At 36.7% G+C, this 23,144-nt stretch overlaps 1 protein-coding gene across 2 annotated transcripts; it reads left to right on the top strand.

Moving 5' to 3' along the window:
* The first annotated feature begins 2,087 nt into the window (after positions 1 to 2,087).
* LOC107922389 (probable AMP deaminase) lies at positions 2,088 to 12,193 on the top strand. Of its 2 annotated transcripts, XR_005908881.1 has the most exons (20): positions 2,088 to 2,728; positions 3,385 to 3,572; positions 3,804 to 4,020; positions 4,287 to 4,465; positions 4,607 to 4,658; positions 5,014 to 5,141; positions 5,218 to 5,397; positions 5,501 to 5,568; positions 5,658 to 5,800; positions 6,139 to 6,200; positions 7,586 to 7,699; positions 8,143 to 8,283; positions 9,150 to 9,302; positions 9,664 to 9,717; positions 9,794 to 9,904; positions 10,215 to 10,388; positions 10,640 to 10,720; positions 11,174 to 11,259; positions 11,494 to 11,592; positions 11,662 to 11,712. XR_005908881.1 is itself a non-coding variant. In XM_041086258.1 (19 exons), exons 1-19 carry the CDS (start codon positions 2,233 to 2,235, stop codon positions 11,734 to 11,736), a joined length of 2,715 nt encoding a protein of 904 aa, XP_040942192.1. In that variant the 5' UTR covers positions 2,089 to 2,232; the 3' UTR covers positions 11,737 to 12,193. The 2 variants fall into 2 exon arrangements, 1 of the variants encoding a protein (XP_040942192.1); XM_041086258.1 differs by lacking the exon at positions 11,174 to 11,259 and having other exon boundaries at positions 2,089 to 2,728; positions 11,662 to 12,193.
* The last annotated feature ends 10,951 nt before the right edge of the window (positions 12,194 to 23,144 follow it).

Raw genomic sequence — 23,144 nt, 5'->3', positions numbered from 1 at the left:
AATAAATGGTATAATATGATTTGTTTTAACTCGTTATGTGAAAGTGCATGGGTATATAAAATGGTTTGTATAATAATTAGCCATTAAAATAGATGTATACTAAAGAATGAGGTGATATATGTGATTGATATTTGGAATAAAATATGCTTGAATTTAATTTAGGTATTCGAATACCATGAATGCGATGCCTTTTATGGTTCGTATGTTATATTTATAAAGTACATGTAATACGACTTTGTTGCATGTTAGTTGGTTCGAATATGTGATTAAATAAATGACTGTGTTGATTTGTGTTTTGTACGATAATGCCTCGTAACCCTAATCCGGTGACGGTTACGGGTTAAGGGTGTTACAAAGCTCGTACATGAAATCCAATGCACTTTAGCTGCAAGATTCGGTTTCTTGGACCAAGATTTCTAAGATTTGAAATTTTAATTTTCTTGATTCTTGAAATTGTCTGTAACAACAAAATTGGACCAAGATTTGATTTTTTGATTTTCTTGAAAACAAGAAAGTAAATCTTGATTTTCTTTTTCGGTCGTTTACGCATCTAGGGCTTTGGTAACGAAGTCTTGGATGATCCCATTCAATCTTGCTCAAAATTTCTTAGCTTTCGACCTCGTTATTTAACCTTAAGGAAATTTGAGCCCATCACGTTCATGAACCTAATTTTGGGCCTTGAGGTTCGCATCAATTGTTTTTGTTCGATCTTGTGATTAATATAAAACTTTATATTGCTATTATTTTACTAACGTTTGTGCAACAATTTTAAGAATTAAAATCTCTTATCTCTTACCTCTAACCAAATACCAAATACCAAAATATCTAATGATACCAAAATTTCTAATAAATAACCAAAATATGTAAATGATACCAAATCTCTAATGTATAACAAAATATTTAACAGAATACCAAATTTTTTTACTCAATTTTCTAATGATACCAAAATCTCTTACCAAATACAAAAATTTCTAACAGATACCAATAAAAAAAATTAACTTTTACCAAAATTTTTAATTATTTTGTCAAAATTTTTTATATTAGTATAAATTAAAAAAATTAATATAAAATACAGATTTTGGTTCAATTTAAAAATTTGGTACGCTTTTCGAGTGTACACTTTTTTCCTTTCTCATCAGAATCTATCACATTCTTTTTTAAGAAAATATTTTTTTGAAGTACTTTCCTTCTTGATTTTTTTTCTTTTTTCTTCTCTTTTAGTCTCGTAAACTAAAAAAATTCAATACAACTCTGATCGTTTTTAGATTTAAAATCAACACCCAAAATAATTTTTTTAAAAACATTTTTAAAATTTTTAACACTAAAATCTCTCTATTCAAAAACAAAAAAATGAAAATTTCTTAAAACTATTTGGCAATGAAGATGAGTAAGAACAACTATAATATGTAAAAGAAGTTAGCAACATAAATCGAGAGGAGTTGTTGACTTTTCATTTATATTTTAGTATTTATTACAAATTTCGATATCTTTCAAAATTTCAATACAACTCTCATTTTTTATTCAAAATCAACACTCTCGAAAAATTTTAACACTAAAATCTTTTTATTAAAAAAAACGGAAATTTGAAAACTGTTTGTTAATGAAGATGAGTAAGAACAACTATAATTTGTAAGAGAAGTCAGCAACATAAATCAAGAGGAGTAGGTGACTTTTCATTTATATTTCAGTATTCATTACAGAATTTCGTATCTTTTAAAATTTTTACTATTGCTTTAGAGATTTTGATATCTATTATAGATTTTATTATTTGTTAGAAAATTTTAAAAACAATAAAAGATTACAAGTTCAAGAATTTTCGTCCAAAAATGAATTTAGACACGTTTAAACTCGAAGGTTTCTGATGGTAAAAAGTTTGTTTCGCCAGCAGTCCGTAAAAAGTTTTTCTTGGTGGAAGGATAATCAATACTTTAGAGAAGATTTAACTATAAAAAAAAAACACTATTACCGAAAAGGAAAAAGATAAAACTAAAATATAATATACGTCATCATCTGGTAGGTCCACGTATATTCTAACAGGTCCTACCATTGGCTTGCACTTTTAGGCTTTTGGTTCTCGCTCTTTTTCTCTCACACAGTCTCGCCATCTGCTGCCCAGCACTCCACAAAAGCTATAAAAGTAAAGAAGAAATGTTGCGCTTCTCCTCTCGCAACTCACACGCGTTGTCAAAATAGAAAAATTAGGGTTCCTTTGTTTTGCAGGGAAAGATATTCATGGACTCGTCTACGCCTATCCCTTCGTTGCACTTGGCCATGGCGGCGTTACTCGGAGCTTCATTAATGGCCGTATCCGCGTTTTATATCCACAAACGCAGTGTCGACCACGTCATCGATCGGCTTATCGAGATCCGCCGCGAATGTGTGCCGCAGGCAAGGCGGCCTCGAAGTCGCCTTGTCTCCGATGAAGACGAAGAGGATGAAGAAGTGGATTACGAACAAGATAATAGACGACTAGAAATAGAAGAAGTGGATCAGTGCCTCGACCATAAATCGAGCGCGTCTAAATCTTTTGATGAGAAAATGGAGGTGTCGAGGAGTTCTCGCATTTCCAGTTCGATGCCTAACGTGGCTTTGCGCAATGAGTGGTTCGAGGAGGATGCTAAATTTGATCAGGCGGTGAGGGAAAGAGTTCAAAGTTGCTCTGCTTCGTCGCTTGAGAAGCTTAACTTTATTCCTTCGGGTCTTCCTCCTCTTCAAACATCTTGGAGAGGTAGTTTCTTTATTTTAGGCCTATAATTGCTTTTGCACTAATCTTTTGTTTCTTTTTTCCCGTTGTTACCATAACTGTAGAAAGTGTTTTATGACGATCGAATTAGACTTCTAATCAAATTTTGATGAAATGCGGATCGATATTGATTACATGACAGTTAAATGCCGCATTGCTAAAAGAGAGTTTGAATAGTTTTGCTAACAGTGGGCACAAGGGAAAGTAGAAATTAGAGTTAATGTTGTAAATATATTTTCCTAAAAAATGTTCCTGATAGTTGAATAATGAAAATCGTATAAATTGATTAAAAATGAATGAACAAATAAAATGAAGTATCAGTTCTAATAAGATTTATTATTATTATTTGTTGCCTTTGTAGATTAAGCATACATTTCTTTTTTCAGTTTTAATTCTTTAAAAATTCATTTCCTTTTGTATCCAGAAGTCATTTTGTTCCTTTTTTTTTTCCGAGAGCAAAAAGTAAATTGTAAAGTAATTGTAAAATGTGACTTTACGAATCAGTTCTTGGCTTGATGCACATCGAGTGTTTTAGGAAAATGGTTCGGGTTCTGAACTTGTAAGCATTCACGATTTGCTAAATGCAGTTGCCATGTATTCTACATGAAGTATGTTATTCTTTTGTTTCTTTTCTTTTGCAGGAGAAAGTCAGACTTTTAGTCATGGAGGTTCCACTATGAGGTTGGCTACCTATGGTCGGCTAATGACTCCAAGGTCGCCTGGTGGCAATGCTGCTGGGGATTCAGATGATGAAGGGACAGAGCCTGCGGATGAGGATGAGATTCTTTTTGCTGACAAGAATATTGATGTTTCTGTTGATTTGTTAAAGGTGAGCGGTTTTCTAGTTCTGGTGTTTCCTTTAGTTTCATGCCAATATCATTGCTTATAGTACAAAGCCAAAGTAGTTTCAATAGAATTTGTTTTCGAGCAGATAGGGTTTGCTTTGCCGTTAGGTTTAAGGGCTTATCATTTGTAGAGTAACTATGGTGAATCTTTTAATTACTAATAATGCATCAAAAGCAATTGATTTTTTGTTCATCTGTTATTGGTAAATATATAGGATGTTGCTACAAAAGTTCAAAATTCGTTTCCTCTTCCATTTAGAGGCGATAGTGTTAACCATGCTCGTGACAAGACCTATCAAGCTTCTGGGAATGAGGAAAAATCTTGTGTGAATCTAGTTGGCAAGGGAAACGTTGATTCAGCTTCAGTTGGCATATTTGAGAATGATCCTGTTTTTACCAAGACTAGTTTGCCTCTCAGAAGCACATTGCATGGTATCATAGCTTCTCTAAATCTGAATGCTTTTACTATCTATCTCTGTTGTAAACTTAGTTTTATATTTAATAAATTGGAATTTTCTATTACTTTAATTTGTTAATTGGTGTCTTGGGTGTGTTAACACATTTTTTCCTCTATATAGATATTTATTAAGCAAGACTGACAGGCCAAGTCAGAATTAGTCTTTATTTCTTACTAGAAGTGCTTGACTAAGAACACTTCTAAGTTGATTGTTGTTCTGCTTTTAACAATCTCTATACAGACTCAACAAATGTTGAAGAGGAGGAAGTAAGAAAGATGGTACGGGAGTGCTTGGAATTGCGAGACAATTATGTTTACAGGGAGGAGATTGCTCCATGGACCAAGGAACCTGTGATGGAACCTAGCACTCCAAAGGCGAGCTGTGATCCATTTCACTTTGAACCTGTGGAAAAAACAGCGGTGTGTTTCATTTTTCTATTCTTTTTTCTTTTTAAATATTGTTTAGAAAAAAAAGGTTACAACATTTCTGCTAAACTCATTGAAGCAACAGTGATAAAAGTATTTTCTGTATTTTACTCTGTTTTTTTCCTTTTCATGCAGCATCACTTTAGGATGGAAGATGGAGTCATACATGTTTATGCAAGTGAAAGTGGTATGTACCATTAGTGTATACCATATTATATTGTCAAAAATGAATCAGATTTGTCAATTAAGTGTTTTTCTTGAACATGACAAGGTTATATTGTCGGTTTTGGGCCGAAATCTTAATATCTATTTGGAAAATTTGATGCCCCAGGAATAGAGTTTCTAGTGTGTGAGTATGGGGATAGGAGTTCTTTTAGTGTAACACTGTTTAACATGACTGGTCTCTAATACATAATCTATTGGAAATGATGCAAAAATTATTTAAACTATAGTTGTATGCTTGATCTGCGTGTTTCCATTGCTTAAGGTTATTTCCTTTGATGAACCCTAAAACAGGAAATGATCTGTCTATGAATTTTCAGGCACTGTTGAGCTTTTTCCTGTTGCAAGTTCAACAACATTTTTCACTGATATGCATCACCTCCTAAAAGTCATGTCAGCTGGAAATGTTCGATCTGCTTGTCATCACCGACTAAGGTTTCTAGAAGAGGTAGGTTTTGAACTCTAAATTGTGTATTTTATCCACTTTGGCTTGTTTATGTAACTTACAACTGGATGCTGCACAGAAGTTCCGCCTTCATCTGTTAGTAAATGCAGATAGGGAGTTTTTGGCTCAGAAGAGTGCACCACACCGGGATTTCTACAATATCCGGAAGGTTGATACACATTTGCATCATTCTGCTTGCATGAACCAGAAACATCTGCTTAGTTTCATCAAATCAAAACTACGAAAAGAACCTGATGAGGTGGTTTTGAATTACTTTTATTTGCTAATTTAGCATCCTGTGTTGTGTTTGTAAGCATTTGAAATGGATCATAATCAACACAATCCTACATGAAATTGTGCAGGTTGTTATATTTAGGGATGGAAAGTATATGACATTGAAAGAAGTTTTTGAGAGTTTGGACTTGACTGGGTAGGCAAAACCTTGGTTCCATTCGCTTCTATGTTTCAGAAAGTGCTTTGATTTATTTCAACTAATGTTTCACCTGCCCTTTATTTCAGATATGATCTCAATGTTGATTTGTTGGATGTTCATGCTGATAAGAGCACCTTTCATCGATTTGACAAATTCAATCTTAAATATAATCCTTGTGGGCAAAGCAGACTTAGAGAGATCTTTTTAAAGCAGGACAATCTTATCCAAGGTCTGACAACTACGTCATCACGAAGCAAGCTTAAGTTTTATTTACTATGTTTGGTCAGATAACCCTTTTTTTTTCCTTTTATTGGTAACTGATACAGTCACTCATTTTTTATAAGTTTTCTCCAATAGTTCTCGCTTTGTATCTCAAATTCACATTGGTATCGGGGTCACAGCTCTATGTTATTGGTAACATATGTTTGGCAAAATTAACAGATTTAGTGGTGTTGACTGTTTTAGTTCTCACATTCTAGGTTGAGACTTTTTTCTTTTTTTGGATGTTGCCATCACTCTTAATATAAATTTGGGAAAGCATTGACAAATTAAGTGGTGCTTGTACAGGACGTTTTCTGGCAGAAGTTACAAAGCAAGTGCTATCAGATCTTGAAACAAGCAAATATCAGGTAGAATAAAGTCATAATGCTCTGCTTTAATCATTACTTGTGCATCCTCCATTTTAGCATGTCCCAGATAGAAATATTAATTAAATTCATACTGTTAAGAGATATATATTTACTCTTTCAACCTCCAAAGTATTTATGGAAGCGTTTCTCTAAAAATGTTTGCATGCTATTTGAAGTTTAGGTCCTTGGGTTAATCTTATGTTTTTTGTTTATGCATTCAGCATTCTTGGCGTTTATTTTGGTTAGAATTTTAAATTGTGATAGATCTGAAGCTTTGATATTTTTATGCAATGTGGGTTTTCACCTTGTAAAACCCAATGCTGCTGCAGTGCAAAATTCAACCTTAAAGCTTTATTTGTTGTCTAAATTATTTTATTGAAGCCTAAGAATTGTTGTTATTGTTTTGGCTAATTGACCTTAAAGTATCAACTGCCTTTTTTTGGATGGTCATATTCCTACCAAGGGCTAAATTATTAAAAGCCCATGAAGTATCCTTCTTTTTCTTAAGTGAGCCTCTGTTTTTATTGTATCCAAATAACCTTTTATTTTCAAACAAAAGATTGACTTCTGTTATGGTCAATGCCGCCAAAATTTTCTTTATCCACATGGAAGCTGACCTGGCTTGATGATGTGGTAAAAAAATGAACAATTTGTATTTTTTGAAAAATATAACACTTAAGAACTTTCTTTCTTCTTGCCTCCCAATTCTCACTACCAATTCCTTAGGCCAAATCAGTTTTGGCCTCCAGCATTGATCATAACAAAAGTAAACTTTCTATTAGAAATAATTTCTTTAGGTACAAATTAAAGGGTAAGATATTGTTTGGGTACAAAAAAAGCATATGAGCTTACTGTAGAAAAGTGACAACATTGGGCTCTTTTAGTATTCTATCCTCCCACCAACTTTGTCCAATGTTTTTTGCCTTATCACCAGACAGTAAAAGGGCCTTTGACCTTTTCAGGCTAAGCGCCTGCCTGGTGCATATAGGGGGAAAAGGCCTTCTAATTGAAGTTCTTTTTAATATCTCTTTAATTGTTTCTTAATTGTAACAAAGGGATAATATCGAACTCTCTACTTCTCAATATTTGAGTATTCAACACCAGGCATGGGATCATATGGAAATATCCATATGGTTGACAAAAGAAAGAAAATTTGGCATGTTTTGTAGTTCAAACTGGAGCACTTTTTATAGTTTATTATTATAATTATATATCTTTGGCTTATTTATATACAGACATGGACATACCAAAACACGCATACATGTGCCTTAACATAAGCAAGTGTTTTTTTTTTGTGCGCCATGTGCCTTATACAATAAAAGGATTCTAGCACCTAGAGTGCTCCTTGCGCCTCTAACACTGAATAATATATATATATTTTCTAGATGGCAGAGTACAGGGTGTCCATATATGGAAGGAAACAAAGTGAATGGGACCAGTTGGCAAGTTGGTTTATTAACAATGAAATTTATAGTGAGACTACTGTTTGGTTAATTCAGGTATAGTGCCAATATTATTTCTCTTCATTCTAGTGATTCTCCTGCTATCCAGCTTTGCAGTAGGATTCTTTCTTCTTTACATCTCCATTTGATAATGTTTATTTAAGTATTAACTACTGGTTTTCTTGGATGCTTTCTTGTTAAAGAGTCAAATGATCGTATCTTGTTTGCACATGTTTATTTAAGAATTTCCCCCAAGTAGTTTCTTGAATCATCTAAAATTGGAAAAATTAGTCTTATGGTAACTCTAATGAAAAGTATTTGAAAGTATGCACAAGCTAATAACATTTTAGAAATTAAAATTTAAGATCGGGTTTTAGGGTATCATGCCCATATCAAGCATCATCTTTCCAGATTACTGTTTTCTCTCTCTCTCCCTCTCTTTGATATATTTCTCAAGTCAAAGGTAACCTTCTTCACTTGATTTTGACTTAATTTTGCAGTTACCACGATTGTATAATGTGTACAAGCAAATGGGAATTGTAAAATCTTTTCAGAATATTCTGGACAATGTTTTCATTCCACTATTTGAAGTTACAGTTGATCCGAATTCTCATCCTCAACTACACGTGTTCCTAAAAATGGTGAGTTCTATGTTCCTTGGAGAACATACTGTGCTATAATAAGAGATTTCATTGTTATTGGGGTAAGGGAAAATACAGTTAAAAAATGCTTCTTTACTGGAGTGACCTGCATTATAGCAAGCTGAATAAATGATGCCTTAACTTTATTCATTGTGTTCTCATAATTCTTTAAAACCATTCGAAAATTCTCTTGAGCCACATTATATGGTCAATTTTTGGGTCTGTACTGCATATTGAACATGGGTACATCCTTGCGATTTTAGATGGATGGAGTTGGACAGCAAAGCAATTGAATATCTGATATTATAGAATCTGTCTGCTGCAATTTTGGGTAACTTTCAGATTCAGATATTAGATTTACTATCTGCTGCGGATTTGGATAAACCCTTGGATATTTGTTATCCCACTTCACTTCAGTTTTCATGCTGATTGTCAGATCTTCGCATCTGTTATCCAAATTCATTTTTTTTATGTGGATAATGGATTTGGATAAATTTATTTTTAAAAGGACTGGCTTAAAAATTTTGGATGCTTAGCCAAATTGGATATTCAACAGATTGTTTTTTACAGTGGGTGTGGACTCAAATAGTAGTATTCGGATAGTAAGTTAATATTAAACTGATTTAGATATTGGACAAACTAAGCGGATTTGGAGATTTCAAAGATTGCAGTGTGATATTGGATCGATTGCCATCCCTAATTTAGGTTGTTTTGTTTGTTGAACCACCATTCGTTTAGTCTTGTCATATAATGCATTATTTTGTAGAACTTTCCTAAATTGTTGTAATAATCAGTTTGTCAGGGAAAATGTTTGTAGCCTTTTACTTGTGAATGCCACAAAGAAATGCTAATGTCTCTTAGTACAGGTGGTTGGCTTTGATTTAGTTGATGATGAGAGTAAACCAGAGAGGCGTCCTACAAAGCACATGCCAACTCCTGCTGAATGGACTAATGAATTTAATCCTGCATATTCTTATTATGCCTACTACTTTTATGCAAACCTTTATACACTCAACAAGGTTTGTGTTATTTTCTAATCTTATCATAGTTATTTTACATACCATTATTGCTTTTTACACAGCGATTGGGCTTCTGGTCTTTTGATGTTAGGGGAAGATTTAGTCGGCTTTTATGATTTTATGTAATCATCCCCTGATTCAGTAATATCTGGAATATACTTTAAGACTAATTATTGAAGTCAATGTTGTTGAATAAAAGTTTGTCAGAAGGATATGGGGGAATGAAACATCATGTGATCCTTTACAATACTTGAGCTGGTTAGGTGCCTGGGGTAAAGAGGAAGATTATTTTATCCTTGATCGTTTTGTTATAGATGTTATGTCGAAACATTTCATAATTTTTATTTTTTCCTTTTTTCAGCTTCGTGAGTCAAAAGGATTGCAGACAATAAAACTCCGACCTCACTGTGGGGAGGTTAAAGTCAATTTCTCTCTGTTTTAGTGTTTCTGCAGGTATTTAAATTGCTTTTGACACTTGCAAATTTATGCAGGCTGGTGATATTGACCATTTAGCTGCTGCTTTCCTTCTGTGCAACAATATATCTCACGGGATTAATCTCCGGAAATCCCCTGTTTTGCAGTACTTGTATTACCTTGCTCAGGTTGTCTTGCAGGATTTTCCATAAACCAGTTTCTTTCTAGCAGATGGTTTAGCCTTTTTTGTGTTGTAAAAATAGAGCATGAAAAATGGCATGTGCATGGGCGGTTTTTCAGTTGTATTATGCGCTTATTCCAAACCAATCAGTGGGGATGTCATCATATCTCGTTCCCATCTGTTGGAATATGCAGAATCTGCCCCTTGTATTATTCTGCATAAACAGTTTACGAGTGACTTTTGGAATGAACTCCCCCTTTAAAATAGTACAATTGATTCAATTACTAATGTTGATCATCTTACTGTCCTTTTATCAGATCGGATTGGCCATGTCTCCTCTGAGCAATAATTCCCTTTTCCTGGACTATCATCGCAACCCATTTCCTTCATTCTTTCAGCGTGGGCTAAATGTTTCTCTTTCATCTGATGATCCTTTACAAATTCATTTGACGAAGGAAGCTCTTGTAGAAGAGTACAGTGTTGCAGCACAGGTTTGTTACTTGCTTTTGACAGTACTATATCTATAATACTGTGGAAAACCAAATGGCCAGTTCTCTCTCTCTCTGTATATATTTATATATATCCTTTTCCAATATTCCTGAAAATGTGGAACGAAAAAAAAAAATTCATCCAACTGTTCCCCCAACACAGTCTAAAGGAACTAGTAAATTAAAAGACACATGGTAAGGTGCTTAACCATAATGCTTGATGTCTGTCATCATCTTAAATCGGTACTTTGCAGGTTTGGAAGCTCAGTGCTTGTGACTTATGTGAGATTGCTAGAAATTCTGTATACCAGTCTGGGTTTTTGCATATGTCAAAGGTTAGAGAGATCTCTGAAACTTACTTTCTCTGCTTTCTTGGCCCTTCAATTTTTCTTGTGAAGTATGGAAGCAACTTGCTGGATTCATTCTTTCAATTACCAAGCAAAGTTTCTCATTCTATCTTTTTACATAAATCCTTTTGAATGACGGGCTCTCTATTGGCGGGTACACTTCAGATAAAAAAATGGGCAACTACTTTATTATCTGATTGAGGAAAAATTGATTCTATTTAGGGTAATTGATATTGCAAATGAAGGAGTGAGAGAGGATGCTTATATTATAAGTGACGTGTTGGCTGAAATTGTTTCTCTTCAATTCTTTTATCTTCAACATTATCGGGCATGTTCATTAACTTACATCCATACTAAGCAGGAAAAATGGTCAATAGGAAGCCTATAACCTGTAATTGTGCTTTTTTTTTCTCTCTCTTTTATTTTTCTATTCACTTGCAGCAAGCGTTGAACAAAGCCTTTCAAAGCTCAAGCCCCGTCTAAAAATAAGATAAAATTTTGTGTAAAGTTCCAGGTTGCTTGAGAAGGTAAAATGTTATTGATACATTTTCTGGGAAACTCATAATGTGGATTTGAAAATGGTCTTTATAATACTTGGTTGGGATTCGGAGATACGCCAAATTCACTGACATTGACTGACCAACCTTTGATAGTCTTTTTCCATACGTCTAAGTCCTCAGTAGCTCTTGCGAATGGTAAATCTATGAAATAAGCCATAGTTAAAACATTTTTGACATATTATCGTTCCCTTTTTACTGCAGTTGCATTGGCTTGGCAACAAATATTTCCTAAGAGGTCCAGAAGGGAATGACATTCAGAAGACAAATGTTCCAAACATGAGGATTGCCTTTCGACATGAGGTATATTTACATTATTTCTTTATAGAACTTATCATCTCTGGTGGTGGCTAATGGTTTGGAATTTGGCAGACATGGATAGATGAGATGCAGTATCTTTACTCAGGGAGAGCAAGAATTCCAGAAGAAATAGATCCTGCGATGTAACTGAATGTAATACGTGAATCATGAAATTTCAGGTAGTGGGAAGATGATGCGAAGATTTGGAGAGCAACGGGTTGAAGGAGGCTGGCTAGCTATTCTTTCAAGCTTAGCCTTATAAGTGGCGGAAGGGATTTTTACCCTTAGCTATTTCCTTACAGATCGGAAATCATTCATTCTTGCTGCAATCATTATAGTTTCTAATATATATAGTGAATTAACTATGTTATATATTTTTCTTTCAATAATTTGGGCAATCAAAGTCATGTTCCTTTTAGTTTTAACTTCAATTAAGAATAAAGAAACTATGTAGCTTTGATCGCTGTGAATGATCTGTATGTGCGAGAATGTCTTAGTCCATGTGTCGTTCCTGTTTTATTAATTCCAAAGAAGGATGGAACTTGGCAGATGTGTATTGACTGTCGCGCTATAAATAATATCACGGTAAAGTGTTGACATCCTATCCCTCGATTAGATGTGATGTGAGCTTGTAATCGGTTTAGAATTACAATTCATTGAATGCCTGACCGTTTCTAAATAGGTACTTGAAAACTAAAGAAATAAGATATGAATCTTGAATCAAAAACTTGTATGAGAAAAGAACCAATGTTATTGAATGTGACCCGTTGTTTATGAAAGAAACAAGAACCGAATGTATAATGTATAAGAAATGAAAGAAGAATGCCACAGGGCAAAACCCTTGATAAGTTTAGTTTGTATGTTTTTAAGAACTCAAGAAAATCTCAAAATGTATTTTGATTCATCAACCTCCAAATTGCAAAATGAGCAACTATTTGTATACTATTCTAGGTATATGGATAGTTAATCCATCTATGTAATTTAAGGACTTAATTATGCATGAATGCAAGTAGTACACGAAAAGTCACATAACTCCCAACCTTACATGTAGACTTAATAAAGTGGAAGAACTTCAAAAGTCACATTCAACCCCCATTTTGGACGGTGGAAATGAATGTGCATGGGGTGACTAAAAGGTCACTTGTGCATAAATGCATTACAACTAGAGTCTCTCCAAAGGTTATAAGGTTGTCGAAAAGTCACTTGTATAAATATGATGCTATAATAATTCCTCCAAAGGTCATGTTTAACTCTCATCTTGAATGTTGGCAATTAGAGGGACTTTGGCTAACCGAATGGTCATTTAAGATGCATGAATGTGAACCTTTTAGCATTTTGTCTTTTAAATCTGACCAATGAATGCTTGAATCCCTAAGTCTCATTAAATTTGTCCATGAATGCTCCTTGGATTCTGATTTGGAGATGAAAGGTCTTCATGGAAGATGTATGGTCAACAAAGGTACCTGCAATATAATATAAATAAGACTCATTTCACAATTCATTCATTCCATATGCATAAACTAAAATATTATGAGTGCAATGAAAATATTGAATAAAACAAACAAAGAAATAGAATAGAAAAAACGACAAGTTCTTTATTTAAACATGCGAATAAACTTTATTTAAGATGTGAATAAGAAAGGCCTATTGGGTAACGAATAAAACATTGCAAGGTTGATGTTCCATACTAAGTCCAGAATGCAATGGGGATTGTTCCAACTCAACCCAAATGACTTGTATGAGAACATTGAGTGCCTCCTTAAGCTTTCTAGCCTTTCCCACATAATTGGCTCCATAGGTACCTGCAACGCATCTTCAAGTAATAGAACCTTCACGTTTGGTCCTAATCTTGTACCCATGCTCACATCATCCATTCCCTATTTGAAAGGATTTTTCCTCAAATCTAAATTTGTATAAAATGAAGATAAATAAAAAAAAATGTTAAAACTCACACTAACATTGTACTCACCTGGGAGATCTATCTTATAAGAGTTATCATTAATTTTCTCCAAGACTTGAAAAGGGCCATCTCCTCTTGGAAGGAGTTTAGATATCTGTTGGGCAGGAAACCATTCCTTTTGCATATGTACCCAAACCAAATCTCTCGGTTCGAATATGACTTTCTTTCGACCCTTGTTGGCATCTTCTACATACTGCTTTGTCCTCTTTTCAATATTATCCCAAACCTTTTTATGAAGTTGTTGAACAAATTCAACCTTTCTTTTTCCATCTAAATTGACAGATTCGTTATAAGGCAAAGGAATTAAATCCAAAGGTGTAAGAGGATTGAAACAATACACTATCTTAAAAGGAGAAAACCTAGTGGCAGAATGCACACTTCGGTTGTATAAAAATTCAACATGTGGTAAACACTCCTCCCACGTCTTTAAATTTCATTGAATGATAGCTCGAAGCAGCGTTGACAACGTACAATTTACAACTTCAGTCTGTCCATTAGGTTGGGGATGACATGTAGTGGAGAACAACAATTTAGTGCCTAACTTACCCCATAAGGTCTTCCAAAAGTAGCTCAAAAACTTGGTATCTCGATCAGACACAATGTGTGACAGCCCAAAATTGACCCTAGTCGGGAAGTGGTTTCGGGACCGCTAAACCGAGTCACCGAAATGTTTGAATGTGATATTTATTGTCTAGAATATGTAATTATGAATGTGTGAAAATTTCAAGCTTCGATTTAGTCGATTGCATGTGAATTTAGTCAATAGGACTTATGTGCGACATTTTTGAAATGTGATAGGTCGAAGCATAAGGACCTATTAGTGCATGAAATAAAAAAGGGGGACTTGCATGTCAAATTCCCCCCCTAATTAGTAGTGGCCGGCCATGACAAGCATGGTAGACCAAGTGTGATGGGCAAGACATGTCATAGACATGTTGTGTTGGTGCATCATGGGTGGAAAAAAAATAAAATAAGGAGCATGGGCATAAAATAATGAAAGGGAATATGATGAAAACAAAAAAAAAGTGTGTGGTTGTTTTTCCCCCCCTATTGCCGTGAGTTAAAGAAAAGAAAAGAGAAAATTTTGTTCATCCTTTTTCATCTTCATTTGGCCGAAAATTCTAAGGAAGGAGGAAGGAGTTCTTGCTTCATGTTTGGTTTGGAAGAGGATTAGGAGGAGGTTTGGCCATACTTGTATCTAGATCAAGGTATGTTTGAGGTTGTGCCATGAGATTCATGCATGTTTTTAGTTGCTAGCTTGAGTTCTAATTATCCCATGGTTCAAATCTTTGCTATGTCATGGGGATGATATTCGGCCTAGGTAGATTTTGTGTTAATGCCATTGCATGCTAAATATGAAGCTTGTTAATGATGCATGTGATGGTGGATTGATGATTCTTGAATCTTCTTTTTAGCATTTTTGAGTGAGCACATATGTGCATTGGTTGCTAGATGGAGAAGAATCGGCTAGCAAGTTGTGTGCTAAGGCCGAATATAATTTTTGTATATTAATGAGTAATGCATGTGTTAAATTGATGGAAAGGGAGAGGATGCTTTACTAGTGTATATATGTGTGTATTAGCCAAGTTTTGAACTTGAAACAAAAGGGTGTTTAGTCAATACAAGTGACCATACTTGTAGAATGTATTAAGTGTTGAAATCGGCCCCAACATAGACATGCATATTCGGCCATAGGAAGGAGATTGGTGTTGCATGTATTCGGTTAGAGGCAAGCATATTGATGCTTTTGTCTTGGCTTAGAAAATTCGGCCAAGGGGGAAAAATTAGCTAAAATGTTGAGTTTGATTCATGATTCCGTACATATGTGACTTTAATGTCTAATGTATAAATATGGGCTAAGTGCCTTGTGTTCCTCTTTTCGATGCTCAAATGATTAAATCAATTTATTTGTTTAATTAAGCTCAAGAGCAAAGGGGAACTAAATCCGATAAAGGGAAGGAAAAAGTGGTCGAATAGCTATCGGAATCGTTCGACAACACCCGAGGTAAGTTCTTGAGTAAAAGAGCTTAAATTATGATTTGATTAGATCATGTTTTAAGCAAATCAAAATCATGCTCTTTGTGTGTGGCTATTGAGCCGAAATTGCAAGAATGATAAGTGTCTTGTGTTTGAGTTTTGTTAACGAAAATGAAATACGAATGTGCCATGAATTACTGTTAAATGTGCATTGTTATTTGAATGATGTCCGGGCTAAGTCCCGAAGGCTTTGTGCTAAGTGACCATATCCGGACTAAGATCCGAAGGCATTTGTGCGAGATACTAATTCTGGGTTAAGTCCCGAAGGCATTTGTGCGAGTTACTAAATCCGGGTTAAGTCCCGAAGGCAATTGTGCGAGTTACTATAACCGGGCTATGTCCCGAAGGCATTTGAACGAGTAGCTATATCCGGTTAAATTCCGAAGGTACGTGATTTGGGAATGAATGATCTTGCTGTAAAAATTTCAGTAAATACTCTAGAAACATCCCAACATTGAGGTATGTTTCGTATGTGCTTGAATTTAGTTGAGCCCTTACAAATAAGTATTCGCTCAGTTGATAAACGAGCTACCGACCTTTGGCTAAGTTGATCTTTTGTGTATGTACATAAGGGTTGGTAATGTGAAGCAAGTATGATATCGAAAATTTGTGCATATGGAATTATCCGTTTAGCTATATGAATGCTATACTTTTGCTGTGCTCGAATTCCTTGCTCAAAACTTACTAAGCATAAATTGCTTACTCTGTTTCTTTGATTCTCTGTTTTATAGATTTTGGTTCTCCAGCTATCGGACTCGGGATTTTGAAGTTGAAGTCGCCCACACTATCAAAGCCCCCCCCTTTTTGGTACAATTTTGGTTGATCTTCGAAATGGCATGTATAGGACTACCCGTTTGTTGTGGGTCATGGACCCTTTGGACTTGTATAATTTTGGATAGCCATGCGAAAATGGCTTATATATGTTTGAGTATAATGTTATAATCATTTGGTATGGATATGGTTATTGAGAGGTGTGGATATGCTTGACAAGGATTGGCCATGGGAATGGTTAATCACTATCATATATTGTGCTATTTATGCAAAAAGGGCTAGTTGAATCATGGAAACTATGAAATAGGTAAAGTCTACCTTAAAGGCAGATGCTAACAGCAGCAGTGATGTAGATATGGAAAATCACTAAAAATAGTAGGAATGGAATTAAATAGTGAATAAATTATGTAAACGAACCTTGATAAATCTATTTTCATAGGAAAGTAACGAAACAATCATACGGACAGTATGTTAAGAGATATTCAGGTTCTTGTGAGACAGGGCCAGAACGGTTTTTGGATTTCCTGTTCCGACTTTGAAAATTCATTACAAATTAACCAGAGACAATTAGGAGTCAAGCCATATATGTGTAGATTCCTCTCTGAGTGTAGTTTCTATAGAAACAAACGGCATCAGTATTGAAGCCCTGTACAGGGAGATATCCAAGTCGTAATGCACAAAGGTCAGTGTAGTCAATCCCTGTAACATGGGAGACTTTGACTAATAAACTGTACTAATTGGCCCAACCAAAAATTCTAGAAAAAATATGTAGATGGGTATATGAGTCTAGTTTCATGGAAAATTTACGGAACAGGATTCCGAGTTTCTGAACTCAAGATATAATTTTTAAAGCGACTAGTACGCAGATTGGCAGTGTCTGGGAAATTTTTTTTAAAGTCTGTTAACACCTCGTGTTCGACTCCGGTGACGGCCTCGGGTTCGGGGTGTTACATTTGATTGGTATCAGAGCTACGGTTTAGTCGATTCTAGGACTACCGTAATGCGTTGGGTCTAGCTATACATGCCATTTTATGTGATTATTTGATAGTGTGGTGATTTCTGACATTTGCAAATGTGTTTATTTATAGTAATGGATCCCGATCCCGACCGAGCGGTAGCTGATGATCTTGAGAGTGTAGCGCCTGCTCCCGCACAAGGGACAGCGCCGGCGGACTCTCAACCTAATGCTAGTAACCCGAATGATGAAGCTAGACAAGCTTTCTATAGCATGATGAATGATTGGTTCAACCAATACATTCGAACTAATACGGCTGTTCCACAACCTCCATTCCCGGCAAATACCACCCCCGCACCTACAATACCTCCGGAAACTGACCAAATAAGGTCAAATAAGCCCCCAGTTGACAGAATCCGAAAACATGGGGCTACTGAATTTAAAGCTACGGACAGCGATGATGCCGAGCAAGCTGAATTTTGGTTGGACAACACTATCCGGGTACTCGATGAGCTATCTTGTACACCCGATGAATGCCTAAAGTGTACTATCTCCTTGCTACGCGATTCTGCCTACTATTGGTGGAGTACTCTGACTTCTGTTGTGCCCCGAGAGCAAGTAACTTGGGAGTTTTTCCAAACTGAGTTTCGAAAAAAGTATATCAGTCAGAGATTTGTTGATCAAAAACGGAAGGAATTTCTTGAGCTTAAGCAAGGTTCCATGTCAGTTACTGATTACGAGCGAAAATTTGTTAGACTTAGTAGATACGCTCGGGAATGTGTTTCGTCCGAGGCTATCATGTGTAGACGTTTCGAGGATGGGCTGAATGAAGATATAAAAATGTTCGTTGGCATTCTTGAAATACGAGAGTTCGTAGTACTTGTCGAGCGAGCTTGTAAAGCCGAAGAGCTTAGAAAAGAAAAACAAAAAGTTGATGTGGGGACTGGAGAGTTTCGTAAAAGATCTTCGGGAAAGTCTCTTCAACAGGCATCGAAGAAATTTTGAGATGATGTGGGCTGGTCGAGAGGCACTTCGGGCCTTTTTAGACGAGATCGTGATCGACCCCCTGTGGGTACACGAGGCACTTCGGTCGCCAGTGTTGGGAATGAACGTCGAGACAGAACGAAATGTCGATATTACGGTAAATGGCATTCGGGGAGTTGTAGATTCCCTGACCGCTCCTGTTACAAGTGCGGATCAGTTGACCACTTCATTAAAGATTGCCCGAGGTTGTCTGAACAGAATGTAAATCAAAGTGGGAAACCGGGTGCTACCACTGCTCGAGGTAGACCATCTGGAAATACGGGCAATGCTGGTGGTGGTCAGAGAGGATCTAGAGATGCTACGACCAGATCCGAGGCTCGTGCGCCTGCTAGAGCTTATGCTATACGTGCCCGCGAGGATGTTTCTTCGCCTGATGTTATTACCGGTACTTTTACTCTCTTTGATACTAATGTAATTGCTTTGATTGACCCCGGTTCTACTCATTCTTACATATGTGAAACCTTAGCATCCAGTAAGACTTTACCTATTGAGTCTACTGAGTTCGTAATTCGGGTGTCAAATCCCTTGGGTCGTTACGTGCTTGTCGACAAAGTGTGTAAGCAATGTCCCCTAGTAATTCGAGGTTCCTGTTTTCCGGCGGACTTAATGCTTTTGCCGTTTAATGAATTTGATGTTATTCTCGGGTTGGATTGGTTGACCGTGCATGATGCGGTTGTGAATTGCAAAAGCAAGACTATTGAATTGAGGTGCGCAAATAACGAAGTAATCCGAGTTGAGTCTACGGACTTGGATGGGTTGCCAGCTGTAATATCCTCAATGTTGGCCCAGAAATATGTAAGAAAAGGGTGCGAAGCATACCTTGCGTATGTACTTGATGACAAAGAATTAGAAAAGAAACCCGAATCTGTGCCGGTGGTTTGTGAATACCCGGATGTTTTTCCTGAAGAATTACCGGGTTTACCACCTGTTCGGGAGATAGAGTTTGGTATTGAGCTTGTACCTGGGACTACGCCGATTTCGATGGCTCCGTATCGTATGGAACCAACCGAGTTAAAAGAGTTGAAAGCTCAGTTGCAAGAATTGACGGATAGAGGTTTTGCTCGACCAAGTTTCTCACCTTGGGGTGCACCAGTATTGTTCGTGAAAAAGAAGGACGGAACCATGAGGTTGTGCATTGACTATCGTCAACTGAATAAAGTGACGATAAAGAACAAATATCCGTTACCGCGTATCGATGATTTGTTCGACCAACTGAAGGGAGCCTCAGTGTTCTCAAAAATAGATTTGAGATCGGGCTATTATCAGTTGCGAATTCGAGATTCGGACATACCCAAAATTGCCTTCAGAACGAGATATGGTCACTACGAATTCTTAGTGATGCCGTTTGGGCTCACTAATGCCCCTGCGGTATTTATGGATTTGATGAATCGGATCTTCAGACCATATTTGGATCGGTTCGTAGTTGTGTTCATTGATGACATCTTGGTCTATTCAAGAGATGAGACCGAACATGCTGAGCACCTGAGACTAGTGTTGCAAATTTTGTGGGATAAGCAGTTATATGCTAAGTTCTGTAAGTGTGAGTTCTGGTTAAGAGAGGTTAGCTTCTTGGGTCACGTGGTATCCGCATCGGGTATTCGAGTTGACTCGAACAAAATTTCAGCCATACTTAACTGGAAACCTCCAAGAAATATTATCGAAGTTCGGAGCTTCCTAGGGCTCGTCGGTTATTACCGACGATTTGTAAAAGGTTTCTCGATGATAGCCACACCAATGACGAAGCTACTTCAAAAGGATGTTAAGTTCGAATGGACGGAGAAATGTCAGAAAAGTTTCGATCAACTGAAAACTTATTTGACTGAAGCTCCAATTTTAGTGCAACCCGAATCAGGCAAAGAGTTTGTCATTTATAGTGACGCATCCCTACTTGGGTTGGGTTGCGTATTGATGCAAGAAGGTCGAGTGGTGGCCTATGCGTCAAGACAATTAAAGCCACATGAGAAAAATTATCCGACCCATGATCTTGAACTAGCTGCCATCGTATTTGCTTTAAAAATATGGCGACATTACTTATTTGGTGAAAAGTGCCATGTATTTTCGGATCACAAAAGTCTCAAATATTTGATGACTCAAAGAGACTTAAATCTGCGACAAAGACGTTGGCTTGAGTTGTTGAAAGATTACGAGCTTGTCATTGATTACCACCCGGGAAAGGCTAAAGTGGTTGCGGACGCCTTAAGCCGGAAATCATTGTTTGCTTTACAAGCGATGAATGTGCACTTGTCTGTTCTACCCGACAATGTGTTAGTAGCTGAATTAAAAGCCAAACCATTATTGATTCATCAAATTCGTGAAGCCTAGAAAGTTGATGATGAATTGGTTGCAAAACGGGCTGAGTGTGTTCCGAACAAGGAATCGGAGTTTCAAATTGATGATGATGATTGTTTGAGGTTCAGAAGTCGTTTGTGCGTTCCAAGGAATTCGGAACTCATTTCGATGATTCTGAATGAAGCCCATTGTAGCCGAATGTCAATTCACCCGGGGAGTACGAAAATGTACAACGATTTGAAACGTTGGTTTTGGTGGCATGGTATGAAACGAGACATCTCCGACTTTGTTTCGAGATGTTTAATATGTCAACAAGTGAAAGCGGAACATCAAGTGCCTTCAGGATTACTTCAGCTGATCATGATACCCGAGTGGAAATGGGATCGAGTCACAATGGACTTTGTGTCCGGACTGCCATTGTCAGCAAGTAAGAAGGATGCGATTTGGGTTGTTGTTGATAGACTGACTAAGTCGGCTCACTTTATCCCCGTGCGTACGGATTTTTCATTGGATAAACTAGCCGAATTGTATGTTTCTCAGATTGTGAGATTACACGGGGTACCTATTTCTATCGTGTCGGATAGAGATCCGAGATTCACCTCACGATTTTGGAGGAAATTGCAAGAAGCTTTGGGTACCAAGCTGCATTTTAGCACTGCTTTTCACCCCCAAACCGATGGTCAATCTGAGCGGATAATTCAGATACTTGAGGATATGTTGAGATGTTGCATCCTCGAGTTCAGTAGTTCATGGGAACGATATTTACCTTTGATTGAATTCGCTTACAACAATAGTTTTCAATCAAGTATTAAGATGGCACCTTACGAGGCTTTGTACGGTCGTAAATGCCGTACACCATTGTTTTGGACCGAGCTCGGTGAAAGTAAAATTTTCGGAGTTGATTTGATTAAGGATGCCGAACAGAAAGTAAAGGTAATCCGTGAAAGTCTGAAAGCAGCCACAGATCGTCAAAAATCGTATGCGGATTTGAAACGAAAAGACATTGAATATCAGGTGGGAGATAAAGTGTTTCTTAAAGTTTCACCTTGGAAAAAGGTACTCAGATTTGGCCGTAAGGGCAAGTTGAGCCCGAGATTCATTGGGCCGTACGAAATCTCCGAACGAGTTGGTCCGGTTGCGTATAGATTGATTTTGCCCCCTGAACTTGAAAAGATTCACGATGTCTTTCATGTTTCGATGCTTCGACGTTATAGATCCGATCCGTCAATGTGATTAATCCCTCAGAAGTTGAAATTCAATCTGACTTGAGTTATGAAGAAGAACCGATTCGTATCCTAGTACGTGAAGTGAAAGAGTTGCGAAACAAAAGGGTTCCGTTGGTTAAGGTGTTATGGCTCAAACACGGGATCGAGGAAGCTACTTGGGAAACCGAGAGCTCGATGAAAGAACGATACCCAAACCTATTTACCGGTAAGATTTTCGGGGACGAAAATTTCTTAAGTGGGGGAGAGTTGTGACAGCCCAAAATTGACCCTAGTCGGGAAGTGGTTTCGGGACCGCTAAACCGAGTCACCGAAATGTTTGAATGTGATATTTATTGTCTAGAATATGTAATTATGAATGTGTGAAAATTTCAAGCTTCGATTTAGTCGATTGCATGTGAATTTAGTCAATAGGACTTATGTGCGACATTTTTGAAATGTGATAGGTCGAAGCATAAGGACCTATTAGTGCATGAAATAAAAAGAGGGGACTTGCATGTCAAATTCCCCCCTAATTAGTAGTGGCCGGCCATGACAAGCATGGTAGACCAAGTGTGATGGGCAAGACATGTCATAGACATGTTGTGTTGGTGCATCATGGGTGGAAAAAAAATAAAATAAGGAGCATGGGCATAAAATAATGAAAGGGAATATGATGAAAACAAAAAAAAGTGTGTGGTTGTTTTCCCCCCCATTGCCGTGAGTTAAAGAAAAGAAAAGAGAAAATTTTGTTCATCCTTTTTCATCTTCATTTGGCCGAAAATTCTAAGGAAGGAGGAAGGAGTTCTTGCTTCATGTTTGGTTTGGAAGAGGATTAGGAGGAGGTTTGGCCATACTTGTATCTAGATCAAGGTATGTTTGAGGTTGTGCCATGAGATTCATGCATGTTTTTAGTTGCTAGCTTGAGTTCTAATTATCCCATGGTTCAAATCTTTGCTATGTCATGGGGATGATATTCGGCCTAGGTAGATTTTGTGTTAATGCCATTGCATGCTAAATATGAAGCTTGTTAATGATGCATGTGATGGTGGATTGATGATTCTTGAATCTTCTTTTTAGCATTTTTGAGTGAGCACATATGTGCATTGGTTGCTAGATGGAGAAGAATCGGCTAGCAAGTTGTGTGCTAAGGCCGAATATAATTTTTGTATATTAATGAGTAATGCATGTGTTAAATTGATGGAAAGGGAGAGGATGCTTTACTAGTGTATATATGTGTGTATTAGCCAAGTTTTGAACTTGAAACAAAAGGGTGTTTAGTCAATACAAGTGACCA

Source organism: Gossypium hirsutum, chromosome D01 (assembly GCF_007990345.1).
Source record: "Gossypium hirsutum isolate 1008001.06 chromosome D01, Gossypium_hirsutum_v2.1, whole genome shotgun sequence".
Taxonomy (NCBI): Eukaryota; Viridiplantae; Streptophyta; class Magnoliopsida; order Malvales; family Malvaceae; genus Gossypium; species Gossypium hirsutum.
The sequence above is the reverse complement of the archived record's forward strand: the minus strand, read 5'-3'. Positions and strand labels throughout refer to the sequence as shown.

Coding starts and splice junctions, on each gene's coding strand:
- LOC107922389 (XM_041086258.1), top strand. CDS start 2,233: ATGGACTCGTCTACGCCTATCCCTTCGTTGCACTTGGCCATGGCGGCG. Junction 5,801..6,138: donor GCAGGACAATCTTATCCAAG/GTCTGACAACTA, acceptor GTGCTTGTACAG/GACGTTTTCTGGCAGAAGTT. Junction 10,721..11,493: donor GGTTTTTGCATATGTCAAAG/GTTAGAGAGATC, acceptor TTTTTACTGCAG/TTGCATTGGCTTGGCAACAA.